Source organism: Serinus canaria, chromosome 17 (assembly GCF_022539315.1).
Source record: "Serinus canaria isolate serCan28SL12 chromosome 17, serCan2020, whole genome shotgun sequence".
In the NCBI taxonomy this organism is placed as follows: domain Eukaryota; kingdom Metazoa; phylum Chordata; class Aves; order Passeriformes; family Fringillidae; genus Serinus; species Serinus canaria.
In genome coordinates this window covers 2265066-2288897 of record NC_066330.1, presented here as the reverse complement: position 1 = coordinate 2288897, position 23832 = coordinate 2265066, and the positions used below count along the sequence as shown (strand labels likewise).

The window sequence follows — 23832 nt, the reverse complement described above, 5'->3', positions numbered from 1 at the left end:
TGCCTGGAGTTGAGTTTCCTTCTGCCTGGCTGCCCAGGGAGGCAGAGCAGCCTCTCCTTCCTGCTCACCCACCTCCAAACCTGCCCTTGGAAGTGCAGAGGAACTGCTGGCTTAGGCAGGTGTGTGATCCTGCACCAGCCCAGCCTCTGAGCTCCTTCTTAATGGTTTGGTTTCGTGATGTCTCATTTCAGCTGCTTTGGGGAAGGTGCCCGTGCTGCTTTTTCTGCTTATGGAGCTGATTACAGAAAGAATTAAGGAGCTTGGTGTCTTGAACAGCAATGAGCTGCTATCTTTAATATCAACTTTAAAATTAAACCAAGGGAAGGCATCATCCTGCTTATGGACATTAATTGCCCATTCCAGAAGGTCCCAGATCTGGGTTTTCTTGCCAGCTTGGCTTTGCAAGGGGAAATTCCTCCTGTTCCTTGAGCAAAGACACAAAGTTTTGCTCCTCTGGGGGGAATCAGGGGTCCCTGACGTTGCCCCCGGATGTTCCAGCCTGGCTGGGAGCTGTGTCCTGCTGGTTTCACAAGTCCTGCCTGCCTTGGCAGCCCGTGGTGAGAAGTTAATATCTGGTCATTGCTTTTGGCTGCATCTCCAAGGCAACTTCATTCATAGGCAGCCATGCCTGGGTGACTGACTCCAGCTCCTGTTACATCCCCCAGGAGCTGTTAACTCCTTCAGCCCAGGCAGGGAGCAGGCACAGAGCAGGTGGATGCCATAAACTCCCAGCAAACCTGACCTGCTCTCTTTGGTTTCCTTCCCAGAGCCTTTTTCAGCGTGGGGAGAGCAAAGAGCTCCTTGCTGTTTGAGATCCTTCTCAGTGCAGAGAGGTCTCAGAGTAAGTTTGTTTCTCCTGGAATTATGATGTTTCATTATCCTCTGGTTTGGGCAGAACGTTGCCTTTGGGATCTGCACTTGCTGCAGAATTTCACTGGGGGAAAAGGAGCTTGGCTGCTCTCTGCAGCACGCTCTGAAACTCAGGAAAATGGAATTTTGGATTTCATGCAAAAGCAAGGGAGGATTTCCCCCCGTGGGGCAGGTTATGAGGTGAGACCACCTTGTTCCCAGGTGTGCTCAGGATCCACCAGTGTGGGATGGAGATGTACAGGTTAAACATGGACATGTCCTGCTCCCTCCCTGCTGTGCCTATTCCTGTGTGAGCTCTCCAGATCCACATTTGCAGCCTCCAGAGACTGCTTCGATTCTCACCAAAAGATGTAGGAAGGAGGAAAGGGAGCCAAACTCTGGGCTTTTTGCTGTTTGTTTCTCTCACAGCAATGCAGAGAGGTGCTGTTCCAGGAGATGATGACTTGTCCTTAAAATCCACAGTGCTGGCTGGGATGGATCCTGAAGCAGTCCCCAGGAGAGCATCCATCTCCAGGGAGAGGGGCAGAACAAATCCAGCTCAACCAGCACCAAGCAAAGCTTGGCTTGAACTTGCTGAGCATTGTAGAACCATGGAATGGTTTGGTTTGGAAGAGACCTTACAGCCTGTTCCATCCCTGTTCCAAGGGCAGGGAAGCTCCCAGTGGAGCAGGGTGCTGGGCTGTGCCCTCTCCCATGAAGATTTGAGTCCATGCTCCCACCCTGGATGTCTGGTGCTCCTTGGAGGTGATTTGGCAGGAGGGGACAGGCAGGAAAAGCTCCCTGGGTTTCACTGGACACATCCCTGCAGCCCAGGTGGGGCAGCTGAGCAGGGACCAAGGTCAGGCAGGCTCTGGGGATAGCTGAGATACACAAACCTGACACCCTGCTGCTAATTTTTTAATGCATTTTGGGAGATGTGTTACACTCAGGCAGAGAAGCTGGGAATGTGGAGGTGCTGGGGCTCGGGATGCTGCAGTGGGACAGGGTGGTACCTGTGCAAGAGTTCATTAAACATGGCACAGGTGATCCCAAGGACCTGGGGGGCAGCTTGGGTCCCCTAAAACCTGGCCAGGCTCCCAGCTCCAGGTGCTGCTCTCCCTTCCCAGGGAGGAAAACCTGCTCTCGGACTCTTATGGAGCTGCTATAACTCTCAAATTTTAATAATAGATTACCATTAGTATCAGCCTTATATAATGCACAGCTCATTATTGCTTACTCAGAATAATTTTGCAGCCTCCTTATAGAACCTTGGAACTTTATTTGCTGAGTATAAAATATGCAGAAATGCATGAATAGTTTTAAGACTTGGTACCCTAAACTAATACAGTGTGCTGATTTTTTTTCCCCTGCACCATGATTGAAGTCAAATTAACATATTTACCTTCAGTGCTCCCAGGAGTAGCATTAAAAAATTCAAGAGGTGATTCAGAATAGTCTCTGATTTGCTGTGTTTAAAGCTGGATTTCATTTCTCACTAAAACCATGCAAACACTTGACTCCCTTTCAGCTTTGCAGCCTCTTTGCTCCCCGTGCAGGTCCTCAGACTCACCAACAGATGGGAGCAATATTATTACCACTGGGTTCCCAAAAGGAAGCTTTTTATTTTGTTTTATTGGTTTTTCAGGATGGTGGGGAAAGCAGGGGCAGAGAGTAAGGGAGGAAATGAGTTCTAACAAATGGCCCAGAAGTGTGGCTGCAGTTTCAGGCTGGAGTAAGGAGAAGGATGCTGTGTGGTTTCTGTCTTTCCTAGGGCAAATCACAGAGCCTGATTTTGGCTCTGTGTTCCCATTTTCCCAGGAAAAAGAGCTGTGTAAAGGCCAGGGTGGGAAATGGAAACTGTTGCTTTATTGCCCAGTAGTTTGTTCACTCTCACAAATGCCACCTGTGCCGTCCTGCTGTGCTTTGGTTTTTCCCTACAGCTGCAGGGTGCAGCTCCTGCAGCTCCAAGGATTTCAGACCCCACCACAGTGGGGTGCAGGGATGCAAATCCTGCTCCAAAGCCCCCAGGCTGCTCCACCGCCATCTCTGCCTTTAAAACATGGAAGTGCTGCAGGAAAACCTTTGACCTTAACACTTTTCCTGCCCCAAGGAATAAATATTCCAGGGAGAGGGTCTGTGAGAGGAGGCTGGGTCTGGTCAGAACCCTCTGAGCAGGACAAATCTGCACCAGAGAGACCCTGCTGGGTTTTTTCCGTGCCTGCTGCTGGATTAGGAAGTTGTTTCAGCAGATGTTGTTTCCTAAGAAAATGGGTTAATGCTTGGTGGTTAGAATGGTGTGGCAAAAAAGCTTATTTGTGTGAGGCTTTGGCTAATTGCCTTGCAAGAGTTACAGAGCGTTGCAGCAAATTTCCTGGATTTCGCAATCGCCACGGTTCTGGTTTAACTGGCCAGAAAGATTTGCAAAAATACACAAAGAAATGGGAATCTAGAGGGAAAAATCACTGGCTGGCTTGCTGCAAAAACCTGGAGAGCCTTGTGAAGAGGTCTTGAGGTGTGAGCAAGTGGCTGAGGCTTGGGACTGAGTGGGTCTTGGGGTTTTATAGAATTCCTGAATGATTTTTTTTTTTAAAAAGGACCTTAAAGCTCTTCCTGTTCCATCCCCTCTCCACTGTCCCAGGTTGCTCCAAGCCCTGTCCAGCCTGGCCTTGGACACTTGCAGGGACTGGTCCCAGCACACTGATGGAGCTGGGAGCTGCTCTGAGCTGGGATCACAGGGAGGAGTTTCCATCTGGGGCAGGGATTTGGTAAAGTGGGCCAGGAAAATGCAAATCAGGTGTTGCTGTTTCTAAGGGCATCACCACGAAAAGACTTTACCTGCATCAAAAAGCACCACAGCAATGAACTGCTGGGGCTGGGAGGGACCTGGGGGCTCTGCTGGGAGCCTTGGGCTGCTCCAGGGAAGGGTGGCCACTCGTGCCATCCTGTGCCATGGATAAAACCCTGTCTGGGCCAGAATTCCCAGAGCCACGTGCCAGCACAGCTCTGGGCTGGGGGCTCTGGCTTGGGCCAGCTCTGCATCCCCCAGTGCTGCTTAAATCACTGCTTCAGTTCTGTCTGAGCAGCAGCCTAAACCAGGAATAAATGGACTTGGCTCCATAAACTTAGCACTTAAATATTTTCCCAGGCAGGGAAAAAAAAAAAAAACAAAAAAAAACCACCAACATTTGCTTTCCATGCAAAACATATAAATCTTGGCCAAGTTCCCAAAGTTGTGTGTTTAACTGTTCATATCTGTGTGCTTGGAGGAGAGAAGTGGTTGTTCCCCTGCATAATTCTTTTCCTTTTTTAAAAGGAAGCTGGAATGTTTGTGAGGAAGGCATTTTAAGCCAGTGGTGGGGATGAAGGAGAGTGAGGTTGGATGAGGAAAGGAAGCACCTTCCCCTCATTCCCTCTGTGCCAGGACTAACCACAAATGCTGCTTTGACTTGCTGTGTTTTGGGGCTGTTTCTGCTTGTCTGATGAGTTTTAGTGAAACATGGATCTGGCTGTTGGTTTCTTTTTAATCCTACCCCAGTGCAAGAGCTGTTAGTGGGGTTTATTTCAAGTTAAAATTGTGGATGCTGCCCTAAACTCAGCTCTTCCCTCCTTCCCAAAGCCCTGCAGCAGGTGGATGCTCCTTTATTTCCTGCTCACCCCGGGACAGACCCTGCTATCATTATTCAGAGATAGATTTATTTTTGTATAAAATCCCTTTTTTTTTCTCAGGAAATCCCCCAAGGAGATGCTGAGGAGACCTTTCCCTGGGGCTGGGCTGATGCCCAGCTCACACTGGCACCACCCTGTCCCCATCCTGGCACTGGGAGGGAGGGCAGGGTCTGTGCTGACTGTCCTGCCTGCAGAGGGCCAGCTTGGAAATTTCCCAATAAAAAACCCTCCCTGAGCCCTGTGAACACACAGTGCATAGAAGCTGGGGGATAAACCCACCCAAAATCTCCTCTGCAGAGGAGAAAAATCCCAATAACCATCCTGCAGCTTCTCCCCACTGCTGTCCTTGCAGTCCCCGTGCCAGAGCTGGAGATGTTTAATTTATTTGTGTTCTAACACCTCTGTGTTTCATAACAGGAATCACTCCTGGGTTTGGCCAGGAGGCACTGGAGCTCCCTGTAATCCAGGAGTGAATCAAAGCAACTTTTTACAAAACAAGATTCTCTCTCACTGTTGCAAAAGAGCTTTGGGGAAATCTGGTTTTTGTGGTTAAGGATCTTACTCTTGATGCACAAGGAAAATTATGTGTAGCTTTTATTTGGCCCAAAGGATTCTTACAACATTATCCGTATTTCCTTTAATTTGTGGGATTTCTAGTAAATGGGCTTAAAAATAGGTCTGGGCAAGATGCCAGGGTACATAAGAAGAGCAGAAAAGCTTTGCAGGCTGTGAGCTGCTCGCTTTCACTTCTCCCTGGGTGCAGGCTGGGGGCACGGGGCGGTTGCTCACCTTTTGGGGTTAAATTTAATGATGTCTCTGGAATCCTTTGGAAGTTGATATGGCAGGAATAAAAACCTGTTAACTCTTTGTTAGAACTGATGCAGTGTAGTTGCTGAGCTGGAGTTGAGTCTGGAAAGGGGCAGGATGAGCTGCAGCACCAGGAGAGGGCAAGGATTGGGAACTTGGACCCGTTCCCTGATGGGATTTGGGGACCCTGGAAAACCAGCATACAACTAGGAGCAGAATATGGCAGGAATGTACTAATGGCAATTTTTATCCATGGATATCGAGGTGCTTTGCAGGTATAAAGTCTTCTGGTGCCTCTGTGAGGTGGGGGAAGTGGGGTCAGTTCATCTGTGCGGGTAAAAACACCTCACCCCTGTTTGCCCCCAGGGTGCAGCCTCAGCTGATGCCAAGCTTTTCCCTAAAAGCTGATAAATTGGGTGTTGTTGTGGACCAGTCCTCCAGGGTTCTGGTGGTTGGACTGAAGTCCCAGGAGCCACTGCCAGCCCCACACAGTTCCCCAGGATCCTCTCTGGGGCAGGCAGGTGAATTTGCTGCAGATCCTATAAAAGGGCTGATATTTGGGATGTGTCTGGAGAGAGCACAGGGCTCACTGATGCCAAACCTTTCCATGGCAGGGGTGGAATAGGGTCTTGAGCCTTTTCCACAGGAGCTGTGCCCCACTGAGGGGCAGCTGCTGCCTCTGAGGGCTCTTCCATGTTCCAGGAGAAAACACAGCAGAGGGGAACAGCCTGTGCTGCCTCTGCCTGCTTTTGGTACCTTGTGAGCAGGAATTGTTTGTTTCCTTCTGGACATGGAGCTGCTGAGTGCCAGCACCCCAAAAGTTCCCTCATTAAACCTTGGGACTGAGCAGCTCCCAGCCCCAGGGCTTTCTCCTTCCCTCTCCCAAATCCAAAGCCCTGACCTCCAGCCAGCCCAATTAGCACAAGTTCAGATTCGAGCTGATGTTTCAAATTTGCCTCCTTTGCTTGAGATCAGCTTTCCCAGGAAGCCTGGAGCTAAAGGCTCCTGATGTTCCTCCAGAGAGCAAGGTTAAATGGGCAGCTGCAGCCCAGCCCCGTGGGAAGGGCAGGGCAGGTTTTTGGGGATGGTTTTGGGGAGATGGGCTGGCACTGGGGGAATGCTGCTGGGTCTCTCACCAGGGCTGGGGCTGGGATGTGTCAGCTCCTCTTTGCAAACAGACACCGTGAGCCCCTTTGATTTTTCTTTTTAAAAATAATTGGGTTTGTGAGCATGATTGGGGAGAGGGGGGGGTGTGTTTAAAAATTTTTCACTGAGAGCCAGCAAATGTAATATTTTCTGTGTCTCGGCTGTGTTGTGATTTACATTTGATTTTAGGCATAATTAGAAATGCAAGTGGAGCGCTTTGTGTTTTACCTCTGCTCCAACTATTTATGGCATGATATGCAAATGAGGCAAGCTATGAATATTAAAGATTAGAGTGTGTTACAAAGTATCACTGTCTTTAATGAGTTGGGTAATGGGCACAGGCTTTGGAACATGGAGGGATTGGTGCTGCGTGCCGGCTCGGCGCTCCGCAGCCCGGCTTTGGTTGCATCCCAGGAGAGCAGGGCTGGGATTTCAAGGCTCTCCAGCCCCTCTCGGCTGCAGTAGGTAGGTGAGATTCCCCAGCGTTCCCATGACAAAGGAGGCTGCAGCTGAGGGCTGCTGATGGATTATTTCACCGAGGCTGTTGCAGTTCTTGTCTAGGTCAATCCGTTTCGTCTGCGGCAGCGCTGGAGATGGATGTGAGAATATGAAAGCGCTCGCCGACCTTTCAAGGTGCTTTGCAGCCATGGGAGGGAATCTTAAACACAAATCCTGCCAAAATGGAGCTGCTGCTCCCCCGGCACAGCCACCCCAAGAAATTCCTTCAGCTGCTCCTGCAGGATTAGGCTCGGAGGCAGGGAATTATTCTGGGGGGTTATTGATGGGTCTGAAGGAGCATCTTACCCACTGGAGAGCAGAGGGGTGGGAATGGGGCTCCTTGGATTAACCCCTTCTGGGGGTAGGAGTCAGGACAGCCTGCTCTTAGCTCTGGATCACTGCCTGCTTTTAGCTTTAAATCAGTATCTGGGTGTAATTCTGAATCAGCAACTGGTTTTAGCCCTAAATCAGTCACTGGTTTTAGCTTTAAATCGCTCACTGGTTTTAATTCTAAATCACTAACTGGCTTTAGCCCTAAACCAGGCACTGCTTTTAGCCCTAAATCAGTCACTGGTTTTAGCCCAAAGTCAGTCACTGGTTTTAGCCCTAAATCGGTCATTGGTTTTAGTTTTCAATCAGTTACTGGTTTTAACTCTAAATCACTAACTGGTTTTAACTCTAAATCACTAACTGGTGTTAGCCCTAAATCACTAATTGGACTTAGCCCTAAATCACTAACTGGTTTTGGCCCTAAATTAGTCACTGGTTTTAGCCCTAAATCACTAATTGGACTTAGCCCTAAATCACTTATTGGACTTAGCTCTAAATCAGTGATTTTATCTCTAAACCAGCGACTGGTCTTATCTCTAAACCAGCCTGGGGAGCTGTAAAAGAGGAAGGGTGCTGTGTGTTTTGGGGTGCACACAGAGCTCCATCCAGGGCTGCCCTGCAGAACCAGCTCTGCTGGGATCCCTGTGGGGTGCAGTGGATGCTGGGGGGCTGCAGGAAGGGGGGAAAACCCTGCCAGATACAGAAAGCAACGGAATTTATTCCAAATGGGGCTTGGGGAGGGTGGGCGGTGGGGAGGGAGAATGAAGCATGCCCCAGGGAGCGTGCTTTTCAGATTTGAGGTATTTAAATTACAAATTTTGATGAGGAAGATTGTCAGCAGTATTCAAAACAGTGCTTAAATTCTTTTGAAACACTGTCGAGCTGTGCTGTGGCAGTTGAAAAGTTTGGCACACAAGAACTTGGCCCAGAAGTTGCTGCTTGGGTTTTTTTTCCTTTAAAACTCAATTCATCTGTATTCAAGTATCCCACATGCTTAAGGAAAAATAACCCCACCAGGCTCACACTGGTTTGAGACAGACCCTTGCCTGCAGGAGAGGCTGCAGGAGTGATTGATCTCTAATATTAGAGGGTTCTGTGTTGGTTAATCAGCATTAATAAGTATTTATACTTGGAAAGAAGAAAGGATTCTGCAGTGGTTTTGTCTGCTCGTGAAAACAACCAGCAAACTAAACTGGGGTTTGGCATTTTTTGTGTTTCACTGGATTATCAGTCCATATGAATTAGACAGACCTGTTTACGTTTTTGAGGGCTGGTCAGGGTTTGTTGGTGTGGGACCAGCTCAGGTCCTGAGCACTGGGGAGACTTTCTCACTCCAACCTCTGACCTCTTTCTGCTGCAGAGATTAAAAAAAAATCCAGATTTTAGGGGGCTCTCCCAGCAGCTCAGAACTTGTCAGATGGTGGATGTAGCTTAGCATATAATATATATATATATATATAAAAAACCAATATATTGATCATACATCCTCTACATTATAATATTTCATATTTATAATCATCATCAGTGTATATATAATACAATGTTCTGGGCTGCAGCATTGTCTGGGGGTGGTTTAGGGTGTGATACAGAAATAGGCACGTTCTGAAGCTTTGGGCACAATGTGTTGCCCCCAGTGAGGGGTTTTGCTGCAGGAGGAGAGGAGGCAGAAATGAAAAGTCAGTGTTGAGGCTCCTGTATTCCGTGCTCCTGGGAGCAGGGATCAGTCTGGGGGGGTTTTCCCCCCAGGGAAAGGGGAGACAGAGAATTCTTTGCTGGACTACAAGCAATAAATGCAATATATATAAAAAGCAGATTTTCAGCTTTGCCTCCATCTGCCTGTGCAAAGTGGGTGTCAGGCTGGGGTGGCCACCTCGTGTCACCAATTTTGGATTTCTCAGGGGTTTTGCTGGGTGACCAAGTCCCTCATTTTTGAAGAAGCTCCTGTGCCAGTCTTGTATTTGCCTGTCTGAGCCCAGAAGCACAGAGTTAAATTTCTGCAGTCTCTAACTTCCCTTGTCTGCAAGCTTCTCTTTCCATTAAAGATCAAGCTCAGATGCAATTGTAGCTTTGCTTTATTGAGTATTAAAAGTTTAATGTATAAATGTCTCCCTTCACCAGAACTTTTTGGCAGCCCTGAAATTCCTACAAAACCACAAAGATCCCAGTTGCTGCACGGGCTCAGCTGCCCTTGAAGGGTTAATTATACCATAATTATACCATGCCTTTTTTTTTTTTTTTTTTTAAGCAAGGAGAATAAGCTGTAGCCAAAAGTAAAAGTCATTAATTTTAAGACAGAGATGTAAGCAAAGTTTCCTTCCCCTCTGCAGGTTGGTCAGGGTAGGCTATGCAGTAATTGAAAAGTAAAGGCAATTGAATTACAGGCTCCTGTCCAAACCGAGTGCGATTTCTTCTTCTTCTTCTTCTTCTTCTTTTTTTTTTTTTTTTTACAACCTCCATTGCATCAGAACTAGGCAGTATTCCTGATGTTCTCATGTGTGTTAATGCTGACTCACAGACTAACTTGCACAAGAAAAAAAAACACACAGGCAGCTCCACCATACTAGGTAATGAGCTCTAGCGAGAAGCAGCGTCTGATGTTTTGTAAGCTTTTTTTAATTGACCTTTTAAGATATTTACTTTATTTTAAAGCTTTCTGTTCCGTAGTGGCACGGTGCTAGGACTGAGTCATGCATGTTCTATATTGCTAGCTCTGCTGTTGTGTACTAGGAGTGAGGAGAATAGGATTCAGCATGGCACTTGTCTTTTTTGATGTGTTACGGATGGGAATTAGTGCTTGTGATGGGATGCTGCAGGCAGGGTGAGGGGGTGCTCTGTGCTTTCCCGTGGCCATAACTTACTCGGGGTCTTGACTTTTTATTAGATGGCAAAATACTCCGTTCTGCAGAATAATTGTATTTTCTAGCCATGTCTCTCCCTTCTCCCTTCCCCTTGCAGCAATCTGAGAGGAAAAAAAAAAAAAAATTAAAATGTTGCATTTTCTATTTTTGCTTCTCTTTGCTTTGAGAGCTCTTAAGATCAGTGTTAGGGAAGGGGGAAAGAAAAAAAAAAAAAACCTAATTAAATAATAATGGCAAAACCACGCTTTGCCTTGGCTGAATGACGGCACTTTTTGGAGCTGCCGGGTGGGTGACCTCGAGGAGCCGCGCTGCTCCCGGGGACGGTGACTCACCTTGCAGCAGGACAGAGCCGGGGCTGCGCCGGCACCGCGGAGGGGACACCCGGCTGTGCGGGGTCCCTGCAGAGAGACCCTCGGGGCTGTGATGGGGAGCTGGGGAGAGACCCTCGGGGATGTGCGGGGTCCTTGCAGAGAGACCCTCGGGGCTGTGATGGGGGACTGGGGAGAGACCCTCGGGGCTGTGATGGGAGACTGGGAGAGACCCTCGGGGCTGTGATGGGGAGATTGGGAGAGACCCTCGGGGCCGTGCGGGGTCCCTGCAGAGAGACCCTCGGGGCTGTGATGGGGAGCTGGGGAGAGACCCTCGGAGCTGTGATGGGGGACTTGGGAGAGACCCTCGGAGCTGTGATGGGGGATTGGGAGAGACCCTCGGAGCTGTGATGGGGAACTGGGGAGAGACCCTCGGGGCAGTGATGGGGGACTGGGAGAGACCCTCGGGGCAGTGATGGGGGACTGGGAGAGACCCTCGGGGCTGTGCGGGGTCCCTGCAGAGAGACCCTCGGGGCTGTGATGGGGGACTGGGGAGAGACCCTCGGGGCTGTGATGGGAGACTGGAGAGAGACCCTCGGGGCTGTGTGGGGTCCCTGCAGAGAGACCCTCGGGGCTGTGATGGGGGATTGGGAGAGACCCTCGGAGCTGTGATGGGGGACTGGGGAGAGACCCTCGGAGCTGTGCCAGGGATTGGGAGAGACCCTCGGGGGTGTGATGGGCTCCCTGGAACTGTGTGGGGTCCCCATAAAAAGACCCCTTAGAGCTGTGCAGAATGACCAAGAGAGACCCTTGGGGCTGTGCCAGGCACCAGGGAGGGACCCTGGGGCTGCTCTGGGGTCTCCACAAAGAGACCCCTCAGGACTGTGCCAGGGATTGGGGTGAGACCCCTTGGGGCTGTGCCAGGGGATTGGGGTGAGACCCCTTGGGGCTGTGCCAGGGGATTGGGGTGAGACCCCTTGGGGCTGTGCCAGGGGATTGGGGTGAGACCCCTTGGGGCTGTGCCAAGGGATTGGGGTGAAACCCCTCGGAACTGTGCCAGGGATTGGGGTGAGACCCCTCAGGGCTGTGCTGGAGTCCCTGGGACTGTGCCAGGGTCCCCACAGAGAAACCCCTTGGGGCTGTGCCGTGGTCCCTATGGAGAGATGCTTGGGGCTGTGCCAGGGTCTCTGGGCAGAGACCCCTCAGGGCTGTCCTGGCATCCCTGTGGCTGTGCCAGGATCTTCAGAGAGACCCCTTGGGGCTGTGCCAGGTCCCCAGAAGGGATGTTTGGAGCTTGGTCCCCAGAGAGAGCCCCCGGGGCAGTGTCAGGGTCCCAAACTGAGCACCCAGTACCCCTCCCCTGGCAGTGGGGCTGCCCCCACCTCCTGAGCTGCAGCATCAGCAGGATTTTAATTCACATTTCCCCCCGTTTTCCCCTGGCCAGCCTCTGGGGCTGTACTTTCTGTGTGAACTTTGAGGGCTCTGGAGCCGTGGTGGCTCCGTGCTGCATGTCTGCTGCGTGGGGGCTGCCCGTGTGTTCCTGAGTAATATTTGCAAATTCACTTTCTGCTCTTAATAAGGCAGAAATAATCTTCTTTCACCCATTGCCACTGGCTGCTACACTAAAAATAGGGTCTGTCCGCGCCGCTTGCCACTTGCAGCATTTCAAAAATAAATACTTTGGAGCTGCAGATACAGTGCTGCAGGAGAGGAGGCTCAGTGCCATTTGATTACTGAACTTAACCTTGTTTTCTCCCCCCTGTGCAGGAATCCAAACCTGTGCTCCAGTCCCTCTCCCTTGCCCTCCTGGATTTTCTCACCTGGAGGAGGGGATGCTCAGTTCCTGGGGTGGGGGTGCAGACTTGGCATTTTGGCTCCCTGGCACAGCCTGTGGTGCAGGGGTGGGGGGAATGTGCTCAGCCTAGACCTGAAGTGCATTTTATTTGGCTGTTTATTTTATTTAACTCTTTATTTTACTGAACTCTAATTTATTTGACTATTTTATTTGAGGCGTTACAGCATCTCCGGGCTCAGGGAATGACACTTGGCCACTGAGTTTGCAGTGAGCTGTTGCATATTTCCCCCTGGGTTTTTACATTTCCTTTGCATTAAAAAATGGGGAAATAACCCCCAAACCCTGCAGTGAGAGCAGGGCAGGTGCCACCCCTGTGCCTGGGGGATTGGCTCTTTTTGGGGACCCCCTGCCCAGTTGGGTGACATCCCCCTGCCAGCCTCAAATCCAAGGGTGGGATTTTCCCCCCCTCTCTCCTCATTTACAGAAGAAAGGGAAGTTTCCTTTGACCCTTTGGGGCCTTCAAGGGCAGGACTTTTCAGCTCTTTTCTTTCCTGGGGCTTTGGCTGCTTTGTCTCCCACCCCCAGAGGGTCCCTGTCCCTTTGTCCCTGTCTCAGCTGCTGCCCAGCTCACCTTCCTGGGGAGCTGCAGGACTTGGGGGGTTTTGGGGGGATGATTCTCCACCCAGTCTCTCTGCTGTTTCCCTAAGAAAAAAAGACAATTTAAATACATTATCTAATTATTTCTGATTACTCCTGGGGGAGCTCTGATGGCAGCATCTCATTCTAGGTCGATGCTTTTTCCCTTTGTTGCTGTCGCCTCACCCTGACCTTTCAGGCCTCAGAGCAGGGAATTAGTTTGGAAAAGAGCAAACCTGCTTTTTTTCTTTCCCCCAAAGCAGATGAATGCAGAAACTGAGAATTCCCAAACTCTCCTGGAAGTTGTCTCAAATAACAGCTGCATTTTTTATGAACATCTTGTGACAAAGGCTATGACTTTACAAAAATCAGGCAGAGATGTACAAATTATCCTCCTGGAGAAAGAGGCTGCCATCAGAAAACAAAATGATGTTTTGCTTGAATGGTCACACATGTGAAATGATCAAGGTGGGGGATGAATGGTTTTAATCCAGTTTTATCCAAGTTGTCCCGTTTGGAAATGTCCTGTTGATGGTCTGTCACCTGTAGGACACTCCAGGCCAAAGGGGACTGGATTTTTTGGGGTGATGGTCCTGCTGGGGGCTCCTCCTGCACCTTGGGACACAGCTCAGCCTGGGAGATGAGACTGGAAAAATACAGTTTACATCTGTAATTGCAAAGGTCATTTCTCCTGCAGCACAGCTCTTCCTGTGTCAGATGGGCTGAAGCCATTTCAAACCCTTCAAAAGTCTCTTGGTGCTCTATTTAAAAGAAAAATGATCACATTTAATTGAGGAATTTTAAAGTTAGAAATTATCAAGCTTTATTGCATTTGCTGTCTAATCACAGTAGCTTTTTGTTGCTGCTGTTTTTAGGGAATGTGAGGTTTGGTGGTGAGCAGGTTCTCCTGGGCTTTCAAGACTATTTTATTTTATCTCTTCACGATTTGGGGTTGTTGGTGGTTTTGGGATGGGTTTTGGGGAGGCTTTTTTTTTATGCATGCTGGTCATAAAAAGGAAGGGGCAGAGGGAGGAAGAAGGAAAAATTCCAGCAGTCCTGGTTGATGGTTTCTTGGGGTGGTTTGGGCTTCTGCAGCTTCCTTGTGTGGCTTTGCTCGTGCTCCTTGATGCTCTTTCTAAACCAAACACTGTTACTTGCCCCCCATTTCCCTGGGAGCTGCATTTTGGGAGGGACCAGTTGTGTGCAGCAGCTGGGTTCAAACTCTCCTGGGAGGTTTTAGCTGAGATTTGCCAAAATTTGGGATGCTGGAGCACTTGGTTGCTTCTCTCTGGCTTAAAACATACCCTAAACCAGCCCAATTTGGTGCTTTTAGGGAGAGACAGGGGTTGCTCCTGACAAGCCTGTTTGTTTATAGAGCAAATTCTGAGTAATATTAATAATTGATATTTATTTTAAGTTTGGCTTCTTCTGTGCTACCGAGCTGTCCTTGGCTGGTCCCACACATCCTGCCCTGCTGGGTCCAAGGAGGTCCATCCAAGGCCTCCCTGGAGTCTTCTCCAGCTCTGAGGGAGCCCTTCCTGGAAGGGAAGAGGAGGAAATCCTTCTCCACCCATGTTCTTCCCATCCTTATGGAAGGATGAGGCTTCCTTAGGTGCCTGAGCAGTGATGTTTTTTCTGTGACTCGGGTTTTTCTCAGTAATTGTCCCAGATCCAGAGTGGATCTCTGTTTGCCAGGGCAGATTCCATCCTTTCTCCAGCAGAGGTGGGTGCTGTCATGCCTGGGAGAGGCTTTGGGCTCTCAGGCTTGGTCGTTGTGGTGTCACCTCTGATCTCCTCGTGGGATGTCACCTTGGTCCCCTCTCAGCAGCACCAGGCAGGGCCCCCAGTGACCTCCTGAGGGGTTTGGATGAGTGTGGGGAGCATTCCCAAGGTGGGGAGCCCTGCTGTGGGAGCATGGAGCTCCCCAGGCTCCGTGGGGCTGCAGGTCCTGTGGGGTTTGGGGCACCCATGCCACAGGGCTTTGCTGGGAGAGCAGCACTTCCCTGCCCTGGGCTTGAACTTCATGCACCAAACATCCCTCTGGATGTGGAAGTGGAGCTGTGAGCAGGATCAGGAGGGAAGGGTCAGGCTGGAGCATCACCAGCCCTGTGCTCCCTGCAGTTATCCTGCTCTGGGCATGGCCTCACCTCTCATCCCTGGAATTGTCACTGTGTGTGACCATCAGAGCGCAGCAACTGAACCAAACCCGAGGCCAATGGCACAAGGAAAAACGCTCTGGGCAAGGGAGAAACAAGCAAAGGGAGGCCCCACCCTCTTTCCCAGAAAAAAGCACCAAACATGCTCAATAAATGCGAAGGTAATTTAAAATCTGAATCCAGGAGACAATGTGACTGGGATTTCATTACTTAAGCAAATGGATTTGCTTTTAGTGGATTCAGCCACAGACTGAAAGAAGCTTTCCCCAAGGGGTAAACATTTTTCCTGCATTTGAAAGGCTTTCTTGTATTGGGGGGGGGATCTGGGAGGGGGGCAGGAAGCAGGACTGTGGCTGCCCAAGGAGCACCTTTATTTTGGGCAGATTTGGGCGTTCCCAAAGCTGTGCTTTTGGGCAGGTGCTTTTGGGGAGCTCTTGGGGTGGGATGCTGGGCCAGGTGGGAGGATGCTGGGGGGATGCAGGGGTTGTTGAGGGGATGCAGAGGATGCAGGAGGATGCTGGGGGCAGGTGGGGGTAGTGCAGGAGGATGTTGAGGCCATGCAGGGGTGATGCAGGGGGATGCTCAGGATGCAGGAGGATGCTGGGGGGATGCAGGGGGTACAGGGGGGATGCAGGGGATGCTCACCAGCCCTGCTCCCTGCCTTCCCCTGGCCGCAGGAGTTAACCAGCAGCAGTGCCAGCTCTGCAGACTGTTTGGAATAGTTTAAATGCTTTGACACTCTGGATGTACTAGATGGCAGGGGAGGCAGTTTACAGCGTAATTCATATGCAAAACTGCACTATAAATTTAAAACCTGTCTCAGTTGCCGTGGCACCACTAAGCATTTCATCAGCATACAGTACAGTATTTCTGCCATCTTTGTTTGCATTGCAGTGACTCATCAAAAGTCTGTCTTGTACCAACACTGAGAGCATTCCTCTGGCACTGATATTTCTCTGTTTTTAAAGCTTCGGTTTGAAACTGGCATTTACTTCAGGTCCCTAATCAAAGGGCTCTATTCATTGCAGAGAGCAGCCTGAATGTTAATCTGCATCCGGCCTATTCATTTAGATGCTGTGCGCTGCCGGGGAGATTTGACTTGGTAAAAGCTTGAGCTCCAGCAGATACAAACCTAGCGCTTGATACTATATTTTATTTTCCCCCTCCCCCGGGCTCTCGGCGGTCGGGGCACCGGAGCCCCTCGGCAGCAGCCGCGCCGGGGACGCTGCTCAAGGTACGTTCGCTCCCGGCCAGGCGAAGGCACCGCGAACTTCCTCGCTTGGAAAATTTTTTTCTTTCTTTTTTTTTTTTTTTTTAACCATGCAGATACAATTAAATTGGCTCCGAGTGTGTTCCCTTTTCTTCCTGTTACCCCGTGGCCTTGCAGATAGGACTTTTTTTTTTTTTTTTCCCCTCGGCAATGGGAACAGAGCAGCTCTTTGTGGGTTATTATTTTCTTTCCAGAGATTTTTTTTTTTAATCTTTCTCAGATAAACTTCTATTTTTTTTCCTCCTTTTTTATATTAAAAAAAAAAATCGTTCTTCCGAGCTTTCAGTATTAGTTAAAGGTAGTTTTTTCTTCAGTAGTATTGCAGGCAGGCAGGATTTTAAATCTCCTGGACTCTTTGGGGAGGGAGCTGGGGGGGGTCTGGGCTCGGAGCATCCGCAGTGATTTGCTCCGCTGGAGTTTCAGCGCCCAGGCTGCACCAGCGCTACCTGCTCGGGCTCTGCGCACCTCCCCGCTCCCTTCCAGCGCCAGCCTCTTTCTCTGGGAGCTGGAAGCAGGAATTCTGCCCACGGCCAAAAGGTACAGCTGGCCCTGGAGAGCGGCCGTGGCGGGATGCGGAGCCGCCGCCCCCAGCCCGGGCTGGCTCGGAGGGTCCGCGCTGCTGCCGGTACCGGCGGCACCGGGCTGGGGCCGGGGCTCTGCCTGCGCCGGGGGCTGGGCTGGGGCTGCCCCTGCCCCGCTCGGCATCTGGGGGAGGAAAATAAGAAGACAACTTGGTAGGCGGCTCGCTGCGGCAGGCACGTTGGTTTGTTTTATTGGGGCTCAAATATCTGGCTTAATTTGGAGATAAGCCTCGTTTTGTTGGAGGATAAATCTGTTGAGAAGGGGTTTAACTGTTGAAACGCTCCCTCTTTCTGGTGCAAATGGGAAGATTGCTTTTCAAAGTGCTTTTTCCTGGGAGCTCTCGATCCGGCAGAATCCTGTATTTATTTCGGGTAGAATGGCACATTGTTTTATAAATATCTTTTCTGTAGTTTCAACATAGCTGCTGGTTGTTGTGTTTCTTATATAATGCTGCCGAGATCTGTCTGACTGCCTTTCGTTTGCTTTACTGTTCTCTCCCATTATCGTTCAGATTTTCCTGCATCAAGTAAAAACCCCCGGGGGAATAAATCAGTGGTGCTTATTTAAACAGACCACAACTTGAAGGAAATACTTGCTTTTTTTTGGAATATCCTTTGCCATCCACCAATGGCATTCCCAACCCTGCTCGAAACCATCGATAAGTAATTTTTGCAAGCGATCTCTTTTCCGCCTTGGCTCTCTGAGCTCGGCTTGGAGCCTTTGATGTTGGGTGAGGTGGGTTCCTGTGCTCCTGCCTGCCTTTGCTGAACTGTCTAAAAACCTTGTTCCTCTTGTAGTATATGGTAGAGATAATTCATGCTATATATGTGTATAAAATATTGTAAAATCCAAGTTATGTCTTTGGCCACCCTGGCTGGGAACAGAGTCTTATTTCTATTCAGTTAGTTCCTGGACGACAAGATAATATCAAGTCTGGTAATGAATAAAACCTTCCCAGGCCATGATTGCTGACTTCCCTGGAATGTCTGAGCCACTCACCAGGACCTGCACCTGGGAAGATTGCATCTACCATGCTCAAGCACCAGCCACTCTGCTCCATGTGAATGCAGGCTCTTCCAAAGAGTCCAGACAACCATCCACACACCTGGACTGACTTCTGTATATTTCTGCACATGTATGGCCCCAGTTCTACGTGTGAGGGGACACAAAGGAACACTGGGTCACTTCTGCCTCAGGCAGAATAAACTGTATATAAGCTGGCTGCGTGAAGCAGTCAGGGTGAACCACTGAGGAGACGCTGACACTTTGTCAGTCGGATCCAGGTTCACCCAGCACCGACACCCGGGGTTGTTGCTGCCTTGGCTGTGGTGCTTTTTGAAATTCTATTTTTGTTAACGATCTAATAAATCTTTGTTAAATTTTATTATAAGTTTGGCTGCCGATTTGATCATTTATAACACTCTCTCCCCTGCCTTCTCCGTTTTTCAGATGTGCCCTACTTTGGATATTCCTGCATTGAATGTCTGAGGAGCTCCGGCCGATCCTGAGCCATGTCGCAGATGTTGCACATAGAGATTCCCAACTTCGGGAACACCGTTCTGGGCTGCCTGAACGAGCAGCGCCTGCTGGGGCTCTACTGCGATGTCTCCATCGTGGTGAAGGGCCAAGCCTTCAAGGCTCACCGGGCGGTGCTGGCCGCCAGCAGCCTCTACTTCCGAGACTTGTTCAGTGGGAACAGCAAAAACGCCTTTGAGCTGCCGGGCACCGTCCCCCCCGCTTGCTTCCAGCAGATCCTGTCCTTCTGCTACACCGGCAAGCTGACCATGGCCGCCAGCGAGCAGCTGGTGGTGATGTACACGGCGGGCTTCCTGCAGATCCAGCACATCGTGGAGAAAGGCACGGACTTGATGTTCAAGGTCAGCTCCCCGCACTGTGACTCTCAGACCACCATGATCGAAGACCCCAGCTCGGAGCCGCAGAGCCCCTGCAACCAGCTGCAGTCGGCCTCGGCGCCCTACGTCATGTCCCCCTCCATGCCCATCCCGCTCCTGACGCGAGTCAAACACGAGAACCTGGAGCTGCAGGCCCTGCCCGGCCTGCCCGGCAAGCGGCCCCTGGAGCCCGGCGCCCGGGACGGGCCCGGCGGTGCCGGCGGCGCCGGCGCGGGGCCCCTGAAGCTGTCGCGAGTCTCCTACTACGGGGTGCCCAACCTGGCCACGCTGCTCCCCAACGTGCAGCAGGTGCAGTACTCGCAGGGAGAACGCACCAGCCCCGGCGCCAGCAGCATCCCCACCACCGACAGCCCCACCTCCTACCACAACGAGGAGGACGAGGAGGACGACGAGGCCTACGACACCATGGTGGAGGAGCAGTACGGGCAGATGTACATCAAGTCCTCGGGAGGTTACTCTGGTAATGGATGGCTCTCTCTGCTTGGGTGTTCTGCTCCCTCGCTGTGGTTGTGTGGGCCTCGTCCGGCCACCGTGGGCAGGTTTGGGTTGGTCGCCGGGTTTTTGTCTTTGGGGGTTTCCTTTGTTGGGTTTTGCCCGGCGTGGTGGGCTCGGTGCTGATGTCCAGGTCCCCCCCTGCCATCGCTCCCCAGCTGGGAGACTCTTTAGCTGAGAGGCTGCATCATCCACCAGGGTCAGCCCAGCCTTTGCTTTGTGGCTGAGGCTGCCAGCGAGGAGCCTGGTGGCTGCACGAGCCCTGTGGTGGTGACATCCCTCCTGAGGGGATGGCTGAGCAAACCTGCTGTGGGTCCTCCATGGCACGGGAAGCACCAGCCCTTTGGGCCCAGGGCGAGGTGGTCACTCTGGGAGTTGTCTTCTGTCCTGGCTTTTTAGAATAAGAGCTTCCAAAAAAATTATGAACATGGGATATTTGAAGGAAGGGAGAACATCAACTAAATAATTTTTGTTGAGGTTAACTAGGAAAATCTGCAACAGGAAGGAAAGATGGACTTTTCTCCCCACTGCCTGAAGTGCCCCTCTCTCCTTTGCCAGCCTTGCCCCCCACATCACTGTCAGAAAGGGAAAAGCATTTTTGGGGCTTGATGCTCTTTGATTTCCCCATTAGAAACACAGTACCCAGAACTAAGCAAAATCCCTCTGCTGCCCTTCCAGAATTTGGGATTAAGGGATGAGTGGGAATCCCTCGACAGGCCTCAGATAGAAGAGGCAGCTTCACTTTGGTGGGGCTTGGCTGGGAGCTGCTGCTCAGCCCCAAGGTGGGCACAGGGACAGGAGAGGTCCTTTTCCTCTCCCTTCCTTGGGCACACAGCTCCTTTCCCTGGCACCTTGCAGGGCTCAGGCCCTCCTGAGGAGCCAGGACAGGGGGAGATGCCCCTGGGTGCTGTCCTGTGAGCATCCCCCATGGAAGCAGCTCCCAGCACTCCTCACAGATGGAGCTGGCAGTGTCCCACATGGAAGCTCAGCCTCACAGTGGCCTCCTCGTGGGAGCTGCAGGTGTTTGTGGCAGCAGCTTTGATCCTCAGGAGCTCCCCAGGGAGGGACATCTTCCCTCTGGCTCTGGCTGCACTCAGCATCCCCTCGCCTGGAGCTGCTTCCCCTGCTCTGGCTCCTGGAATTGCTGCACTGATGTTGCAAATATTTAAACTCTGGTTCATTGATGAGCTTTCCTTGAAGCCATTTGATTTTAGTCCTCACCAAGGAATGAGATTTGGCAAATAGGACAATTTTTGTGCATAGAGCAGGCAGGCTTCCTTAGTACTGAGAGTGGGCTCACCCCCACACACTGTCCTGACCCATCCCATCCCATCCCATCCCATCCCATCCCATCCCATCCCATCCCATCCCATCCCATCCCAGGAGCTCAGCATCCTCTTGCCACGTTCCCCTGCAAGCAGATAAGCAGGACTTTCCCAGGTGTTTTTTCACTAAGCCATATGAAAAAGGGGGAAAACAGCAAATTTACTATTTTAATATTAGAAATATTAGTTAGGAGAAGTGGACAAGCAGTTGTAGGAAATGAGCCTCAAAAGCCTGAGTACTCTCCCTGTCCTGCTTCAGGTGCCTGTGGTTGGGATGGGGCAGGAGAGGAGTGGGATCAGGGGTGGGACAAGGTCAGGGTCCCTCCATGGCTGCTCTTGGAGCCAGACTGAACAGGAATTGTGCTGTTGCCCACTTGTTTGGGGTTTATTTTGCTTTTCCCTGCTGTAGAGCCTGTGGTGAGCAGTGTGGGTTTGCCTTCAGTTATTCCTCAGAGCAGTGGGATCATGCCCTTGGAGTGTGTTTTCCATCCCTGTCACGGGGCCAGTTCCTGCAGGAACAGAACAAAACCAATTCAGAAAGCAAGGACAGGACCAGCCTGGGGATGGTGCAGGCAGCAGCTCTGAGGCTGCCCCTAATCCATGCTGGGCAGGAATCATCCCAGCTGGAAAAGTGAAAATCCAAGCAGTTTGCTCAGGTGTCACTGGAGATGCTGCAGCCCTTGTGCCAGGGCTGGGCATCCCACAGCCAAGTTTTCCTGCTTGTTTTCTGTAGGGAGAACCAGGTGGTGATGCTGAGGCCATGCAGGGAAGAGGCAGGTTGTAAGGCTCTAAATATCCCACATTTCTGCTGAAATTCCTCTTCCCCACCCGCACCTTTCAGGGCAGTTTCCTGTTTGAAATAAGACAGCTATAGGTATCAGGCTTCCTGGAAAAGAGAGCATGCAAAAAAGAGATTACAGAAAGTAAAACCTAAGCTGTTCCATTATGGTTTGGACTTGTAGAGCTAACTGTGTTTTAATTACTCGGGATAAACTGTACCCTCTCAAAAGGTGCAGAATAATGAAACTGTGAGATGGAAGAGAGAAGGCAGCTAATCCTGCTGCTGGCATGGAGATCCCCACAGCCTCACAAAGCCCTGGGGGAGGGGGAGCCCTTTAAACCAGGGATTGCCAAGGTTTCCAAGAGCCCTGTTTGTGAAAACAAAAACAAAGCCAAAGAGGAGCAGAGCAGACGAAGCTCTGAATTTCAGAGAGGGTTGCTGGATTTTTTTTCCCTTGTTTTTTTTAAGTTTTTTTGTTCCCCATCTGAAATGTTGGTGCTGGTGAGGGTGTGGTGGGACACTGGTGGCTGATGCTCCTCACCTGCCTTCAGCATCACCCACCACCCTTGGAGAGGTCAGCAATCCTCTTCTTGCCCCAAGGCTGGGGGTTTTTAATTTATTTTCTTCACCCCTTTTTGTAGCCAGAGCCATTCTGAATCTCCAAAGCTGGATCAGATCCACATCTCCAAATCTTTAAGGTTTGAAAAGGCCTCCAAGATCAAACTTTCACCAAACACCACCGAGAGCAACTGAGTGTTACATCCACTTGTTCCTTGGGCACTTCCAGGGATGGGGACTCTAGCACCTCCCTGAGCAGCCCCTTCCAATGCCTGAACACCTTTTCCATGAAGAAATTCCTCCTGATGTCCAACCTGAGCCATCTCTGGCACAGCTTGAGGCTGTTTCCTTTTGGAGGAACCCTGGGAGAAGAGGCTGGTGCCACCTGCAGTGAGGGACCAGGACAAGTGTTGGACCTGCAGAAGGACCAGCAGGATGAGGCCAGGATTAAACACAGGAGGGTCAGGCTTGGGTGTTGGCAGGAAGAGTGGAAGCTGGCAGAGGGGGGTAGGAGAAGCTGCCTCAGTTTCCCCCCAGGCTCTGGCCAGGTTTGGTGGCCACGTTTGCCGTGCCAGGCTGGGAGCACTGCGGTAAAATGGCTCCTCACTCCAGAACTAGGTCTGGTTGTGGAGAACATGTGGGCCTCGAGGACATGAGCGAGACTTAATGAGGTTTCCAGCATCTGATCTGAGGAACGCACAACTCCAGAAAATATTAAACAAAAGCAAAGTATTTTTATCCCTGTTAATTACAGCGTCGTGGGCCTGAGCTGAAGTGGGTTTCAGCAGGACTTGCAGATGCTCGGCGCTTTTCTGCACTGAGCCACGTTCTTGTCAGTCAGCTCTCTCTGCTGAGCAGATGCAGTTAATTTAATTTTGACAGGCACCAGCAAAGTTGTGCAAGGGTCCGTCCTCCTCCCCTGCTCCTGCTGCACCGGTTTGCAGGGAAAAGGGAAAATCTTCATGCAGCAAATGGCTGGAATGTAAAGGCTGGACTTGGAAGTTATGAAATCCCGAACTGACAAGAGCACACTTCATTAAAAATTCATCTAAAATAGCCATTATAGAATAGTTGTGGTAATTAGCTGAGAGAATAGTTTTCTCTCCTGGCCTCTGATTCCTGACAGTAAGGAAAGAGGGCAAGGAACAGCCCAGAATCCCAAATGGTGCAGCCCGTGCAGCATCCCGAGCGGAGCCACGGCGCGCCGCAGCCGCGTAAATCACAGATCACGCCGGGAACTGCAGGGGGATGGAGCAGCTGCCTGCCCCTGCAGGGACAGCCCCTGCTCCTGCCAGCTCCCCCTGCTCCCCTGGGGCCAGCCTGTGCACAGGGAGGGTGCTCAGCACAAAGAGCTCGTGCATTTTTAGGAAAGGAGGCGGCCGAGGGCTGTGCCAGTTATCCACCAGAGCACTTGGGCTTTTTGCAGAGGGGTTCAAACACCTGCAAGCTGCTGAAAGCCTGGCTGTGTGTCTTCGTGTGACAAGGTGGGGACTGGTCACAGATTGCATTTGGAGGTCTTTTCCAGGCTGAGTGGCTCCGTGGTGGCAGTGCCCCATGCTGAGCCTGGCACGGTCGGAGCCGAGCAGGGGCAAGGCTGAGCCCCAGGCTGGGGGCACTCAGCCTCTGGCCTTTTTTGGCATTAAACTTCCAGCCCCATTTTCCTCCCTCTGAACCACAGATGTTTAATTTTAGGCTGGCAGATGTTTCACTCCTGGCTGAGATCTGAGGCGAAGGCAAGATAGGGGTATTTATAAAGCAGTAATATTTTTCCTATACTAATTCCAGATTACCTCCCTGTATAAATAGGTCACAAATCAAAGGCTACATTTCAGTACTTTGGTATAAATGTACTATTTGGGAAA

The 23832-nt window shown here is 50.9% G+C and overlaps 1 protein-coding gene across 2 annotated transcripts in view; it reads left to right on the top strand.

Moving 5' to 3' along the window:
• NACC2 (NACC family member 2) overlaps positions 1–23832 on the top strand; it is a 55232-nt gene that overhangs the window by 17971 nt on the left and 13429 nt on the right. For both annotated transcript variants that reach the window (XM_050981069.1, XM_050981068.1), the window contains exon 2: positions 18351–19274. In XM_050981069.1, the coding sequence (XP_050837026.1) occupies positions 18413–19274 (862 nt within the window). In that variant the 5' untranslated portion in view covers positions 18351–18412. The remainder of the gene's footprint in view (positions 1–18350; positions 19275–23832) is intronic.